Consider the following 14,927-nt stretch of genomic DNA (forward strand, 5'->3'; position numbering starts at 1 on the left):
AGCAACAGAATTTCAAGGTGCAGCTGGGCCTTTCAGCCATTGCATCGATTTTCAAATGGCACCCGCAGCATCCGACGTGTGAAGAGCCCAGTGTGAAGCTCCTCAAAGACACTGCAGCAGTTGTCCCCCAGCAGACAGGACGTGTCTGTGCTGAGTCACCAGAAAAGAGAGCTAAGCCCGGAGTCATTCGTGCATGGGCAAGCAGAGTTGGTTTCCAGAAGAGTTGCATGCACTCGTTTCCCTCTCCCACTCAGTACTTGCTCTCCTCTTTCAAGCTGGCTCCTGCCTTTAACTGGAGCTTTTGACAGAGAAGGGAATGACTGCATCTCATTTTCTTTGGGATGTGGCTATCCAAATGTCTGCAAGGAATCTTACAGGGAGCATGGAGCCTGGGCAAACATCTGTGAGGCTGCAGCTTTTGACTGCTTGAAACGGGCCTTCTTTGGGCTCGGCACCTGCAGGCCACCGCAGAGCGGTAGCCGCAGGCTGCTGCCAGAGCTGCAACACAACAAAACTGTGGCAGCCCGAGAATCAGCGCGCAGCTCTTCTGCATGTTGTCCGACGTTAAGGTGCCAAAGAAAGAGCAAGCAGGAAGAGAGGAGCTTTGTGTCAGGAGACAAGCCAACACCTCCCTGCCAGAAAGGGAGGTCAGGCTCCAAAGTGAGTCCAAGCAAAGGTCAGCATGCACCTACGTGCTCAAGAGGCAACTGCGCACTGCAGTACTCCTGGAAACTGATTTCCTTGGCTTCTTTTGTCCCCTAAATGTCATCAAAGCAGTTAGGGCTTTCAGAAGCAACAAAGATGCCAGCAGGAACAAGCACACTTGCTTTTAGTCAAAGCCTTGGGGAGGAAAAGCCACGTTTGCTTGGATTTCTTGGGGGCCTGCTGGATCGGTGCATTTTCGGAGTTACCCCGGGATGCCTTGAGCACTGGCTTATGGACGGTAAGGATTTTTTCTCCTGCTTTATGACTGAGGAGATCTTCCCAGGCTTTTCTTTTGCGTCAGCTGTACAGAAGATTTCGGTTGCCGGGCGTAACTACGCCAACAGAGCCAGAGCGGCTGCTATTGTGACGTCAAGGGAGCCGGGCCGCATCACAGTGCTGTCAGCGCGACGTTGTCCCGGCGCGCGCGAGGCCTCCTTGTCCAGAGCAGCTCTTTGGCTCGCTCGCTGCAGGAGGACCCTCGTGACTGAGGCGTTCTCAGCAGACGGCCTGCACCCCGAGAGGAGTCTTGGTTTTTCCCCCGGGTGGCATTCAGTGTGCAAACCCGCACAGCACTGCTAGAATGATCGGGCAAGTCTGTGCCGCGGTTTGCACGGTTTTTTCTGTGGCGTATTCCGGCTACTTCCTGACCCACCTGACTCGTAAGTAAAGGTTTATCCTGGGGGTAGCCATCACACGGCTTTTGCTTCACTTTGCTCTTGATGCTCGTTTGTAGTGATGAAGCAGATTTGGGAGCAAAAGTGCCATTAAGGTGCCGCTCCTTTGCTAAAGCTCCTGCCAACAGCATCAGCTAAAAAGGGGGTGTCTGCACTCGCTGGCGGCTGGAGAGTATTTGCAACGTAACCTGCAGGGGTTGCGTTCCCTCCACGGGAGAGCGCGTGGCATTGGACACTGTCATTTCCTCAGCTTGCTGCTTCAGCCGAGACAACTGCAAATTGCAGGCTGGCAGGGAGCCTCACAAGTACTTCTAAAACTTGCCCAGGAGTGAGGGAAAGCACTTTCTTGCTCCAAATCCTGCCATTAGAGGCCTTGGCTCTCTGCTATGACCCTTGACAGTGTGCCAAGAGAGCAATTCCCTTGGCAATGAAGTGCAAGCTCCTAACCGCTTAGGCTTTGCTCCTGAACCCAGGAGCTGTTCCTGGGCTGCTTTAGAAGAGAACCGCCACAGCTATGGGGCCCTTTGTGGAAGCTTTCCTGGGGGATCATTTGCAGCAAATGGATGGGAATTAGTGCATGCAATTTATTTAAAAAACAAACAAACAAACAAAAACCAAATTAAAAACAACCCAACAACAACAACAACAACAAAAAACCAGAAAAGAAAGGTTGCAGAAAAGAGAAGAGGAAAAAGCTGCTTGAGCTGTTGGGCAGAACAGAAGCTCTGACTTAAAGGCCACTTGGCATTTCTGTGATCGTGTTTCTGTTTCTTCAGCGACAAAAGTAGAGAGAGCCTAGTATAGTGTCCTTGTTGTTCTCTTGCTTGCAGTGGGAAAATCTTGTGTTGCTCCTGGAGGGATGTTGGGAAAGGAAAATGCTCTCTGTTGGGACTGACTTGTCCTGTGGGACTCCCCAGCACAGGCACTTTTCTAACGGCATCTGGTTCCTTTTGCCTTGCTCTCTGCAGGTCACCTCACACGCGGATGGAGACAAGCCCGTCCTTTGGTGAGTGGCAAAGGAACCTCTGACCTTGCTGGCATGTAAGAATTGTGCGGCAAGCTGTGAGCTTGGCCTGTTGTGGTAGAGTGTAGAGTGCCAGCCTGGGAGGCGGAAAGAAAGGCCAAGTCGGTGTTGGCATCAGCAGCAGCAAAGGGAGCACTGGCTCTTTCCTAATTTTCCATTGAAGAGCCTTTCAAGAGATGAAAGGCAAGTGTGGCAGGCCAAAGGTGTCTTGCTGATTCTAGCCAGGGTGGAGGATCAAATGCACAGCAAGACGGAGCACCACCTAATTTGCCCACCTTAAGAGGGTGAATTTCACGACTCAGAATCCCACTTTGATCAAAGTTTCTGATTTCCCCTTAGTCTGGGTGAAAAGAAAGCAGCTTACGGAGCTGACAAGAAAGCAGCTCCTAAAGGACTGGCTGCTCCCTGTCCCTCTCACTGCTGTCTGTCTGCAGGGCTCACCAGCAGGGTCAGCAGCTCCTCTGGCTCCCTCTCTTGCTGAGGAAGATGCGGAAGAGGAGCCAAATGACAAGAAGCCTCCAGCTGGTGTCCATCCACGGCCTGAACGTGCAGAGCCAGTAAGTGGCGCCTGTGGTTGGCACTGCCTTTGGTGGAGGGCCGAGCTTCAAGTTTCTGACGAGCCAGCCCTTGCCGCTCGTGCCTGAAGATGCTGGGGGCTGTGTGCCTGCCATGACGTAGTGCTGCTTCAGCCAGGCCAGGCACCCCTGGCAAATGGCTTCTGAACTTTCCCATTTGAGCGCCATTTTGCTGGGACGCTGAGAGGGCCTGAGAATGTCTTTGGGATCAGACGAGAGGCAGCATTGTGCCTTTCAATTGTTGCCAGCGTAGAAGTGAGCCCCTCGGTGCACGGTGTCCGTGCAGGCTCCCCGTGGTCAGTGGACAGAGACGGTCCAAAGACTCAGTTGAGAGCCTTGCAGGATACTTAGGAGACACTGGCCCCTGGGAGGGACCAATTAGCTTCAGGCACAACGTAGAGCAGACTGGCCTTCTGGTCAGACGCTACCATGCCCACTCGAGGGTGACTTCATTGCCCAGGGGAACACAGCAGGAGGAAAGCAACAAGGCTCTGGGGCCCTGCTCCCACCTCTTGCTGGATCTTTGCAAGCTCGTCAATACCTTGTTGCAGTGGTCTTGCAGAAAATCGATAAAATGTAGCATGAACCTGGCCATGTGCTGCTGTATCACAGCAGCCTTTGGGCTTTGCCCGTTGCCTTTGAGAAGGGGACATGCAAAACCCCCCCAGCCAAAGAGGCCTGGCGGTGGCTGACAGCCTTCCTTTTGCCGTGTGCTCTGCAGGGCATCTGTGCCAGCCGCCTTTCTGACGGGCAATCCTTTCTTGTCCCAGCTCTCTCTTGACGCGCGCTCTGCCGTCCAACGTGCCGCTTCACCGGCGCGCTCTGCAGCAGCCAGCACTCCCCCACGTGCCAGCACTTCGTCCAGCAGCCCAGCCCAGCAGCCGGAGATGAGAGAGGAGCAGAGCCTGAAGAGACTGAGTACGTCTGGTGTATTTCTGGTCTGCCAGAGCGGTGTGTTTTCTGCGGGTCTCTGAAGTTCCTCCTCGCTTTAGTGTCACAGAGGCATTTAGGCCTCCCTCCAAGAACCTGTTGCTGTGCTTTGAGGCAGCAAGAGAGCGCTCGGCGTGTTCCCGCTGCCTCTGAGGGCAGCTGGCACTGGCTTGACTTTTCCTGGGCTGCCCTCTGTGCCAAAGACAAAAGCAGAGATTGTTTCTGTTGAGCAGAAGGCTGGCACCTAGCGGGTGACTGGGCCCCAGGGAGCTCTCGGGCCCCAGCTCTTCTCTGGCTGCCCTTTTTACGACTGTTCTCGCTCCTCCTCTCACTGCTGCACACTGTTCTCCTAAGTGGCCCTGCCGGTGACGGCAGGTGCCACTGCAGAGGCCGCGGAGGCCCTTCCTTAACTCGGAGGGCCCAGTTCCTAAAGGCCCTTCGTTCTGGCTTATCACATGAGCTGCTGTGCTTGAGAGCCGTGAAGTCCTTCTTGGAAAGGCCAGCTGCTGAAAGGCGGAGAAGATGGCCCTCCCGCTCGCTGTTCTCAGCGGCTGGAAGCCAAGTGACTGCAATGGGCACAGAGCTCCCGACAGTGGGGCTGCATCTTGGATCGTCTGGGGAGCGGCATCTCCCTTTGAAAGTGAGCACCTTGCACTGCTTTTGTCTTTCAGGGAGCATTGTGAGTCTGGGCGAGCCGAGGAGGAAATACTCGGCGTTTGAAGAACTCGGACGAGGGTAAGTCTGACGCCTGCTCCTTACGCAAAACCACGGGCCCGGTCATTTGGCCGGTGCAGCGTCAAGCGTGAAGTCAGGCAAGCTGCGAACACGGTCAGACTCCGGCTTTACCTTCCTGCCACCTCTCAGGACTGCTCAGTCAGAGCAGTCAGAAGGCATCATCAAAGACAACCTGGTGCTGGCAAGGTCTGCCTTGCTTGCAGCAAGGAGCAGGGCCTGGAAGATGTCCCGCCCCTGCCGGCCTACCAGAGCACCTTGTCACCCGAGAGCTGGCAGATAACACTTCTCAAAGGCAGAGTTTTCCAAGTTCTTCTCCAGTTTTTCCAAAGGGTCCCCCTTAGGCTGGGAACGGAAGCAATCGGGCGTGTGCCTTGGAGATTTGTAGCAGCCCTTGGTGTTCACACTGGGCCTCAGTTTTCTCCTGGACACCCTGCGTGGCAGAGGGCTGCTGGGCTCTTGTGCTATTGGCGGGGGAGGCGCTGCAGCCAGGCGTTTTCCAAATGCTCCAGGCAGCCTGGGGAGATCTCCCGCCTAGGCTGGCTTTCACCGCCAGGGACTAAAGGGCTTTTTCTGCTGCCGTTTTCTTTCTAGGGGTTTTGGAGCTGTTTATAAAGCCCTCGACGCCAGCACAGGACAACAGGTAAAGTGTCAATGCCCCCAGCAGATTTTGCAGCTCTGGAGCGCTTTCGCCGCGGCTGCGAGCCTTGGCTGGAGCTTTGGGTGGCCGCTCCATCTCTGCGGCAGAGGCTGCTCCTCTGAAGCACAGCCTAGGCTCAGCAGCCTGCAGACGGCATTTGGGACGGGCTTCGGTCCTTCTCCTAAGCTCTGCCCTTTGGCACAGCTGGGCTGCGTCATTGCACAAGCACTCGCTGCGTGTTCCTGGGGATCTCGTGCGACGAGCGGCTTCTCAAGTCAACGGTCTCTCAATGTCCTTTTAGGTGGCCATCAAGAAAATGGCTCTTCAAGAGGAGATGTCCGAGGAGCTGGCTGTCAATGAAATCGTGGCCATGAGGGACAGTAGGAACCCCAATATTGTGTCCTACTTAGACAGGTGGGGCTATTCTCATGTCAGTGTTCCTTTAGGATACTGCAAGCCCAAAGTGGCAAACCCCTTTGGTCACTGGCAGAAAATGGAGCTGTTTAGGATTTCTCTCCTCCAGTGCGTGGGAGGAGGTTGCACTTGGTCTGCAAGAATCTCCTCTGGCAAATGCAGCTTGGAGAGCACTTCCAGAAAGCTGGGTCAGCCCCTCGGGTGACTGGGCTGTGCCCAGGTCCTCTCTCTCCATGCCGGGCTTTTCTTCTTTCAGCTACCTGGTCGATGGAGAGCTCTGGCTGGCGATGGAGTTCATGGACGGCGGCACGTTGTATGATGTAGTCGGGGCAGTGTACCTCGAGGAAGGACAGATAGGCGCTGTCTGTCGGGAGGTGAGGGATGCCGCTTGTGCTTCCCCTGGCCTGTTGGCCCTTGTCAACTGGTGGTTAAGAACAGCAGAGATTTCTTGCTCACGGCCTTGCTTTGCTGTTGCTGTCACGACACGCAGAAGAAAGAACATCTGAAGCCAACTGCCTGCCAGTGTCCCCGCACTTCCTAGGCTCCGTTCTCGCACTCTTACGTGCTGCCGTTGTGCTGGGGCGCTCGCGCTCGCTGGCTCGCTGGCTCGCTCGCTGTGTCGCACTTGTTTCCTCTTGCCAGCTTTGCCTCTCAACGTTTGCCTGGAGCCTGTCTGTGTGTCCTGCATTCCTTGCCGCTCCAAGCCTGAACGCTGGTGGCAGAATTTCAAGCTAAGGGCAAAGGAGATGTCCTCAGCTTCAAAGGATAGCATTGCAGCCCAGATGGCGTTGGATTCTGGAACAGGTCTAACGTGCTGCTTCCTCCTCTGCTGCCACAAGGCTACCAAGAAAATCTTTGCCATGCCGCCCCCCAGCCAAAGGGCACGCGCTACGTACCGAAGGGAGGAGGGGCTTTTGGAAGCTCAGATGTGCCTTTGCTTGGAAAGATAGAACACGCGTAAGAGTGTTGAAGCAGCAAGCTCTTCCTCTTGACAGCACTAGGATGCTGCGCCCTGGCTCCCAATTCCCTGAGAAAGCTGTCACTCTCGTCCAGCCCGTTCCTTTCTTGCGGGATGAAATCAGGTCCTGAACCTTCACCCTTCCCTTTCTCCTCTCTCTCTCAGTGCCTGCAAGGACTGCATTTCCTTCATTCCCGCCGAGTCATCCACAGAGACGTCAAAAGCTGCAACATTCTTGTGAGCACGGACGGATCTGTCAAACTGGGTGGGTATCCTTGGTCCGGCGCAGCGTTCCCGGGATGCGCTCTGGGGCTGCTCTGGGGTAACTGCCAGTTCTCCAGAAGCACTGCTTGGCCAGTGCGCCAAACCTGAGGGCGTTTTTGAAGAGGCCAATGCCTTGTTTCCCTGGCTACAGCCCCGCGGAAGCAGAGCACTGCTGCTTTTCCAGCTAGATTCACCGTGGCCTTGTCAGGCTTTGAGCGGGCAATTCTTTGGCTGGGTTTGCCAGTTGTAGCTGGCTTTGACAGGGTTTGTTTTTCTCCGCAGCTGACTTTGGCCTCTGTGCTCAGCTCACCCCTGAGCACGACAAGTGCAGCTCCAGCGTCGGCACTCCCAGCTGGATGGCGCCAGAAGTCGTGAGAGGAGAAGCCTACGGCCCCAAAGTGGACATCTGGTCACTGGGGATCGTGGGGCTGGAAATGGTGGAAGGGGAAGCTCCTTACCAGAGGGAACCCCGTCTCAGGGTAAGGTGCAGCTTCAAAGTGTGGCTCTGTGCAGAGAGAGCTGTTGTGGCTAGGAAAGGAGCAGGTAGAGTGTCCGCTTCCCTTTTTGGTAGGTTTTTGAACTGATAGAAAGGAACGGGGCCCCAAAACTGCAAAACCCCAGGCACCACTCGGCTCTCCTGCGCGACTTTCTCCGCTGCTGCCTGCAGACAGACGAGGACAGGCGCTGGTCTGCCCAGGAACTCCTGAAGGTAAGAAAAAGCAAAGCGGCAAAAAGCCCTGCGAGCTGTGGACACCTGCATGAAGGGCCGAAGAGGACTGTGGGCCACGTGGGCCTGGGCGAGACAGGTCCGGGAGCGGAAGGCGGAGGGGCAGATGGTGCCCTCGGTCCTCTTTGCGCGTCTTCCTGGTAGCAGAGGAGCCCTGCTTGAGCCTGTTGGACGTGATCTTGGGAAGTCATGGTTCCTTTTGGTTGTGTTTTTCCTTTGGGCAGCATCCATTTGTGACCTCAGGCGATCCTGCCTCCAGCCTGGCTGCTCTGATCATCTCAGCCAAGCAAGTGCAGGAAGATTGGAGAGGAGACGCTTGCGCCTGAGGAGGCCTTGGTGCCCCGCCAGCCCAGAGGAGTGAAGAGGGGATGTACCGTATTTAAGAGAAGATTCGGCCATCCCCTGAGTTTTATAATTTAGCTGTTCCATAGTTAGGAAGTTTATGGTTTTGAGATTTTCTTAGCTTAGCTGGTTTTCGTTAGGACTCCAGTCCCCAGAAAGTTTCATTAAAGGAGCATTGTTTAGCTAAGAGTAGAGTATTGCTGATGTAGGGAAGCTGAGAACTATCCTGGAGCTAGAAATGGACCAATCGTCATCCTGATGATTAAGCTATGAAAGAAAAAGCTGGGACTCAGCAGAACTGGACCAGGCATGAGCTGTCAGCCTGAACAGGTCACCAGGAGGACAGAATGATGAAGATGAAGATGAAGATGAAGATGAAGATGAAGATGAAGATGAAGATGAAGAAGTAGCTGGAAGACCCTTGGTTTCAGCCCTTGGTTTCAGCAGGACTGGCAATAAAAGGCTGTAAAACCTTCAGAACCCTGGAAGATTCCCTTCCTTGCCACACTGGGCCTAAGCTGGACAGCGCCTTCGAAGCCGTGCGCTCTGGACGGGCTGTCCTGTTCATGGCTTTGCGCTGCTTCCCAGCGGCCCAAGGCTCTCCCCCCTCACAGAGGGGCCCTGCCCCGCCCCACGCGCCCCGTGGCCGCTCCCGCTCCGCCCGCCCTGCGGAGATGTTGCCCCCCCACCCGCCCCCCGTGCCCTGGCATCCCCCAGCGCCAGCCGCCCCTCAGGGAGGGGCAGGAGGAGGGAGCAGGCCCCGCTTGTTCCCCTTTCCTGGCGGTCACGTGGCATCCAAGAGCCAAGGAGGGCTGAAATGGCACGTCCCCCAAACGCTTCCCTCTCTGGTCCTTTTGGGGCACTAACGCGCTCTGCTCAAGGGAGTCCGAGGGCCTACGCTCGGCTTTCCCTGCTAAGGCCTCATTCTTCCTTCTGTAAGCTCTACAACTGGCTGGTTGACGTTAGCTCTCTAGGAGATGGGGAAAACGAGACGCTTTCAAATTGGGGGAATTACCCTGGTAAATTACTGCAGTTTTTCAGCAACAGAATTTCAAGGTGCAGCTGGGCCTTTCAGCCATTGCATCGATTTTCAAATGGCACCCGCAGCATCCGACGTGTGAAGAGCCCAGTGTGAAGCTCCTCAAAGACACTGCAGCAGTTGTCCCCCAGCAGACAGGACGTGTCTGTGCTGAGTCACCAGAAAAGAGAGCTAAGCCCGGAGTCATTCGTGCATGGGCAAGCAGAGTTGGTTTCCAGAGGAGTTGCATGCACTCGTTTCCCTCTCCCACTCAGTACTTGCTCTCCTCTTTCAAGCTGGCTCCTGCCTTTAACTGGAGCTTTTGACAGAGAAGGGAATGACTGCATCTCATTTTCTTTGGGATGTGGCTATCCAAATGTCTGCAAGGAATCTTACAGGGAGCATGGAGCCTGGGCAAACATCTGTGAGGCTGCAGCTTTTGACTGCTTGAAACGGGCCTTCTTTGGGCTCGGCACCTGCAGGCCACCGCAGAGCGGTAGCCGCAGGCTGCTGCCAGAGCTGCAACACAACAAAACTGTGGCAGCCCGAGAATCAGCGCGCAGCTCTTCTGCATGTTGTCCGACGTTAAGGTGCCAAAGAAAGAGCAAGCAGGAAGAGAGGAGCTTTGTGTCAGGAGACAAGCCAACACCTCCCTGCCAGAAAGGGAGGTCAGGCTCCAAAGTGAGTCCGAGCAAAGGTCAGCATGCACCTACGTGCTCAAGAAGCAACTGCGCACTGCAGTACTCCTGGAAACTGATTTCCTTGGCTTCTTTTGTCCCCTAAATGTCATCAAAGCAGTTAGGGCTTTCAGAAGCAACAAAGATGCCAGCAGGAACAAGCACACTTGCTTTTAGTCAAAGCCTTGGGGAGGAAAAGCCACGTTTGCTTGGATTTCTTGGGGGCCTGCTGGATCGGTGCATTTTCGGAGTTACCCCGGGATGCCTTGAGCACTGGCTTATGGACGGTAAGGATTTTTTCTCCTGCTTTATGACTGAGGAGATCTTCCCAGGCTTTTCTTTTGCGTCAGCTGTACAGAAGATTTCGGTTGCCGGGCGTAACTACGCCAACAGAGCCAGAGCGGCTGCTATTGTGACGTCAAGGGAGCCGGGCCGCATCACAGTGCTGTCAGCGCGACGTTGTCCCGGCGCGCGCGAGGCCTCCTTGTCCAGAGCAGCTCTTTGGCTCGCTCGCTGCAGGAGGACCCTCGTGACTGAGGCGTTCTCAGCAGACGGCCTGCACCCCGAGAGGAGTCTTGGTTTTTCCCCCGGGTGGCATTCAGTGTGCAAACCCGCACAGCACTGCTAGAATGATCGGGCAAGTCTGTGCCGCGGTTTGCACGGTTTTTTCTGTGGCGTATTCCGGCTACTTCCTGACCCACCTGACTCGTAAGTAAAGGTTTATCCTGGGGGTAGCCATCACACGGCTTTTGCTTCACTTTGCTCTTGATGCTCGTTTGTAGTGATGAAGCAGATTTGGGAGCAAAAGTGCCATTAAGGTGCCGCTCCTTTGCTAAAGCTCCTGCCAACAGCATCAGCTAAAAAGGGGGTGTCTGCACTCGCTGGCAGCTGGAGAGTATTTGCAACGTAACCTGCAGGGGTTGCGTTCCCTCCACGGGAGAGCGCGTGGCATTGGACACTGTCATTTCCTCAGCTTGCTGCTTCAGCCGAGACAACCTGCAAATTGCAGGCTGGCAGGGAGCCTCACAAGTACTTCTAAAACTTGCCCAGGAGTGAGGGAAAGCACTTTCTTGCTCCAAATCCTGCCATTAGAGGCCTTGGCTCTCTGCTGTGACCCTTGACGGTGTGCCAAGAGAGCAATTCCCTTGGCAATGAAGTGCAAGCTCCTAACCGCTTAGGCTTTGCTCCTGAACCCAGGAGCTGTTCCTGGGCTGCTTTAGAAGAGAACCGCCACAGCTATGGGGCCCTTTGTGGAAGCTTTCCTGGGGGATCATTTGCAGCAAATGGATGGGAATTAGTGCATGCAATTTATTAAAACAAACAAACAAACAAAAAAATAGTGGTGGGAAAGCCTACTCCTATTAAGGAGCCTTTAGAAATATTTTTTTGCTTTTGGACCAGCCAAAAGCCAGCCTAGCACTGTAAGTCCTTTTTCTCTACCTGAGCTCTAGTGCTGTTTCAGCCAGAAGATCTAAAATCCCTGCGCTCCTGGGGCATACCATCTATCGAGCCATAGGATCCCAAATTTTTATATTTTGCTAATTTTTGTAATTTTTCAATTTTTCCATTTTTAATAAATTATTTTAATTTTTAACTAAGAGTTGTCTCATTTCTCACACACAGCGTGGTCCCAGTGGCTCCCAGTCACACCCAGTATGGTTGCTTTCACTCTCAGTAAGAGTCCAATGTGGCTCCAGTCACTTCCAGTATGAACCCAGTCACTCCCTGTATGATAGCATTTGCCCCCACTGTGGTCCCAGTTGCTCCCAGTGTCTTGGTTTGAAAGACAGGTGTCTGCCAAGGAAGGCAGGAGTCTCTCCTGAAATGGAAGGAAAAAAAATTGCAACCCCCTTCCCTCTGAATTATTATAATTTTGAAATTAAGGAGCTTTATAGGCAAAGATATGAGGAACAGGAATAACAGTTCTTTACTAATATATATCTATATGTGTATAACCAGTCAAACAAACAGCAATAGCTATGGCAGTAACAGCAAACAATCACAAACCCAGTCCCAGCCTTCTTGGCTGTCAGGCTGTTTCCCCTTGGGTGCAGTTCTGCTCTCAGCCAGCAGTGGCGCTGGCGGCTCCTGGTGAGCAGGGCAGGTGCGATGGTTCCCCCACGGCTGCAGGGGGCGCTCCGGAGCGAGCTCGGGGAGCACGCGGCACTGACGGCCTGGGATCCCGGGAAGGGATGGAACAAAGATTTCAAAAACCCCCTGGGCAGCCGATCCCGATGTCCAGCCGGACCCTCGGGAACAGCAGGCTGGAATGGCAGGCTGGAACGGCAGGCTGGAACAGCAGGGATGAGCACAAATCCTGCATGGCAGACAAGATGTATCAAAGTTCCGGAGCTGCGGTGGGAACCCCCGGAGGTCTCGGCAGGCAGGGAGAGCCGGGCTACAGAGCAGCGAAGGCTTGAAGCAATGGCAGCGGCAGGGCGGCCGCAGCCTGGCTCCCAGCGGGGCAGGGAAGGCGGGCTTGGGAATCCCGGGGTCTCTCCGGTAGAAGGAAAGCAGCCGAAGAAGCAGCCTCTCTCTCCGTCATCCAAAACGCCAGGGACTGACTGCCCACACAGCCAGGTGAAAAAAAGAGTAGCAAGATGCACCCCACCCCTATGGCCAGGTTTTCTGTTTTTCTTAAGCACCCAGTAATTTGTCCCCGTGGCAACATGGATGGGGAAAATTCCTTTAACAGAAGAAAACCCCAGGAGAACTCCCAAAACCCCAACATTCTGTTACAAGCTTCCTGCAGATTGTTCCATCTCTGCTCTCCATATGGAAAGATACAAAGATCCCTTTTGGTTCACACAGTTAAATGTCTGATGGGTCACACGGTGATACCTGTACAGATACACATCTGGAGAGAAAGCCAAACATCCATCGAACTCTCTCAACACCCACAGAGCCTGAACCAAACTCTACAAGGCCACGCAGCTTTACACAGAAATTCATACATCGATAAAACTGTACAACGGGATGCAGGTTTACACAGAAATTGATACACAGGAAAACACAACAATCTGTGCTGTGTGAATACACTGACTTCTGTATAAAAATGGCTCCACATGGCGGGAACCGATACAGAACTGTGCGATTACCAAAGGACCCATCGACACTTCCATACCCTTGGAACTAAAGACACAGGACTGTAGAGCTCTCCAACTCTGTACATTCCTGTCTGGGGGTGAGTTTATGATGTGTATCCCCTATCGCTGCTCTCTGCCCAGAAATCAATCCTGTGCCTTTCTGTGCCTTTAAACTGAGCCCGACGGGGGAGAGAGAAAAAACCGAGCAAACTTTTCAAAGCAGTTGTTCAAGGACACAGACACACACGCCTCTGTGTTCTGCTGCAGCAGCGAGAAGAGCGGAGGGAGCGCCCTGCTTGCTTTCCAGTCCGCTTTCGGCTCCTTTTCTCCAGAGGGAGATGGAGAGTTGAAGTTTGTTTTCCTGGGACTTGGGCTTTTTCCCTTCTTCACTTCTGGACTGTTTCAACATCAGAACACACCGGGAGAATTTTCCACCGAGGCCCTGGAGGACACCAACCCAGCTCCAAGGAGGAGGAGAGAGAGCACACCTACAGAAGGACTCTGAAATCTTCCCAGGTTTCTCTCCACAGCGAGAGGTTTTAGTATTCAGCATTATTATCCTTTTCCTGTGTGTTTGTTAAATAAATAGGTTCTCTTTCACTTTCCTCAGAGGAAAATATTTTTTTCCCAGACCTGGTGGGAGAGGGCTGGTTGTAACCTGCCTTCTGTCAGAGGATATTTTCCTGCAAATTTGTCCAAAGCAGCACACTAAAATAAGTCAGTATTTATTTTGAGGGAAAATGATTTCTAATGGCATTTTGAGGGTCAACAAATACAAAGATAATAATAAGGATAAATACAAAGAAATACAGAGAAAATACAAAGAGGTGAAAGAGGACAGGAGCTCACTGGACAGGTCCTTGGCAGCGCCCGGGCAGACCCTGCATGAATTTGGCTGCCTGAATGCAGCTCTTGCCTGGGCACCAGGGGTGGCCCCCTCTGCGTGTCTCTCCCAGCACCACAGGGATGCTCCTACCCCTTCCCTGGTGCCCCAGGGTTCTGCAAGTGCCTTCTGGGGCCACCCAGACACCTCCCTGGGCCTCTGGAGGCCCCATGGCATGGTGCAGACAGGGACTGAATCAAAGTTGCCTTGGAAGATGGAGGCAGGAGAATATTGCCCACGATCTTCTTTCCAGCTGCCCCACACTCCTGCAAATCCTGCTGGGACACTCAGGCTCTCCATTCCGGGGCTCTGGAGCTCCCATGCAAACCCATCCATCACTGTGTCCCCTCTCACGTGGATATCAAGAAAATGACACAGCAATATCTAGAAAATGTGAACTTGATTGATTTGACTGCTCTAAAATTCTACAACTCGAGGGTGACTGGAAGACTATGAGGTGACAATCTTATGCCTCCAAAAAGGGTCAACAGTTTGGAACTGGAACCCTCAGGGAAACTTCAGCTTCTGGGGGAAAAGGTGCCCTTCCTCCTCTCTCCCTTTGCTTTATACATCTGAGCTGGAGTCATATGGTTGGAACATCCCCTTGGCTGATTTGGGTCCGCTGGTCTGGCTGTGTCCCCTGCCAGGATCCTGCCCACTCCCATCCCCTCTGATGGGGGAAGGAATGGCAGAGGGACAGCGCTGCTGGGCAGTAGCCAGAACACCGCTCTATTATCAGCACCCGTCCAGCTACCAATGCAAAGCACAGCCCTGGAAGGCCCATGAACTTTCCCTCAGGCAGACCCAACACACGGGACTTGAGCTGCCAGCGGCCCAGGTCACCCTCTGCCAGCCCCGCTCCTTGGACCTTGTGTCCCCACAAGCAGACACAAAGTGTTTCTGCTGCTCCTCCTCCTGCGCAAATCCACAGAGAGCTGGGATTTTTCCAAGTCTCGTGTCTCCATTGTGCCGTATTCCCAAAGAAGCAGCAGCCCCTCCTGATGAACACGGAGAGTTGCACGGATGCTTGTCAGCTCCACTGCCTGCCTAGAAATCTGGAAACTGCTTCTAAATGCTGCTCCCTTCAGCTCTTGGGCACCGACTGACACAGAGCTGGGAAAAAAATGCCCTGGCTGCTGGCTGACAAGGTGAGTTCCGCCAGAGTCAGAGCTCTGTGGGAAATCTCTATCCATGCCTCTCCTTTGAATAGACCCTGACAGGGGGTGCGCAGGAATGTGTCCTGTATGGAAAGGAAGGAGTGTGCAAGCACCGTGACTG

General features: G+C 53.9%; 1 protein-coding gene across 1 annotated transcript; it reads left to right on the forward strand.

The window, feature by feature from the left end:
• Positions 1-1,285: 1,285 nt before the first annotated feature.
• On the forward strand, positions 1,286-7,969 carry LOC138101373 (serine/threonine-protein kinase PAK 3-like). Its single transcript, XM_068999173.1, has 12 exons — positions 1,286-1,364; positions 2,348-2,385; positions 2,838-2,960; positions 3,749-3,896; positions 4,580-4,643; positions 5,235-5,283; positions 5,582-5,694; positions 5,951-6,068; positions 6,818-6,917; positions 7,199-7,395; positions 7,488-7,625; positions 7,868-7,969. Exons 1-12 carry the CDS (start codon positions 1,286-1,288, stop codon positions 7,967-7,969), a joined length of 1,269 nt encoding a protein of 422 aa, XP_068855274.1.
• Positions 7,970-14,927: the final 6,958 nt, after the last annotated feature.

The sequence above is a fragment of the Aphelocoma coerulescens genome, unplaced genomic scaffold (assembly GCF_041296385.1).
Source record: "Aphelocoma coerulescens isolate FSJ_1873_10779 unplaced genomic scaffold, UR_Acoe_1.0 HiC_scaffold_256, whole genome shotgun sequence".
NCBI lineage: Eukaryota > Metazoa > Chordata > Aves > Passeriformes > Corvidae > Aphelocoma > Aphelocoma coerulescens.

Coding starts and splice junctions, on each gene's coding strand:
- LOC138101373 (XM_068999173.1), top strand. CDS start 1,286: ATGATCGGGCAAGTCTGTGCCGCGGTTTGCACGGTTTTTTCTGTGGCG. Junction 3,897..4,579: donor GCAGAGCCTGAAGAGACTGA/GTACGTCTGGTG, acceptor TTTGTCTTTCAG/GGAGCATTGTGAGTCTGGGC. Junction 6,069..6,817: donor TAGGCGCTGTCTGTCGGGAG/GTGAGGGATGCC, acceptor TCTCTCTCTCAG/TGCCTGCAAGGACTGCATTT.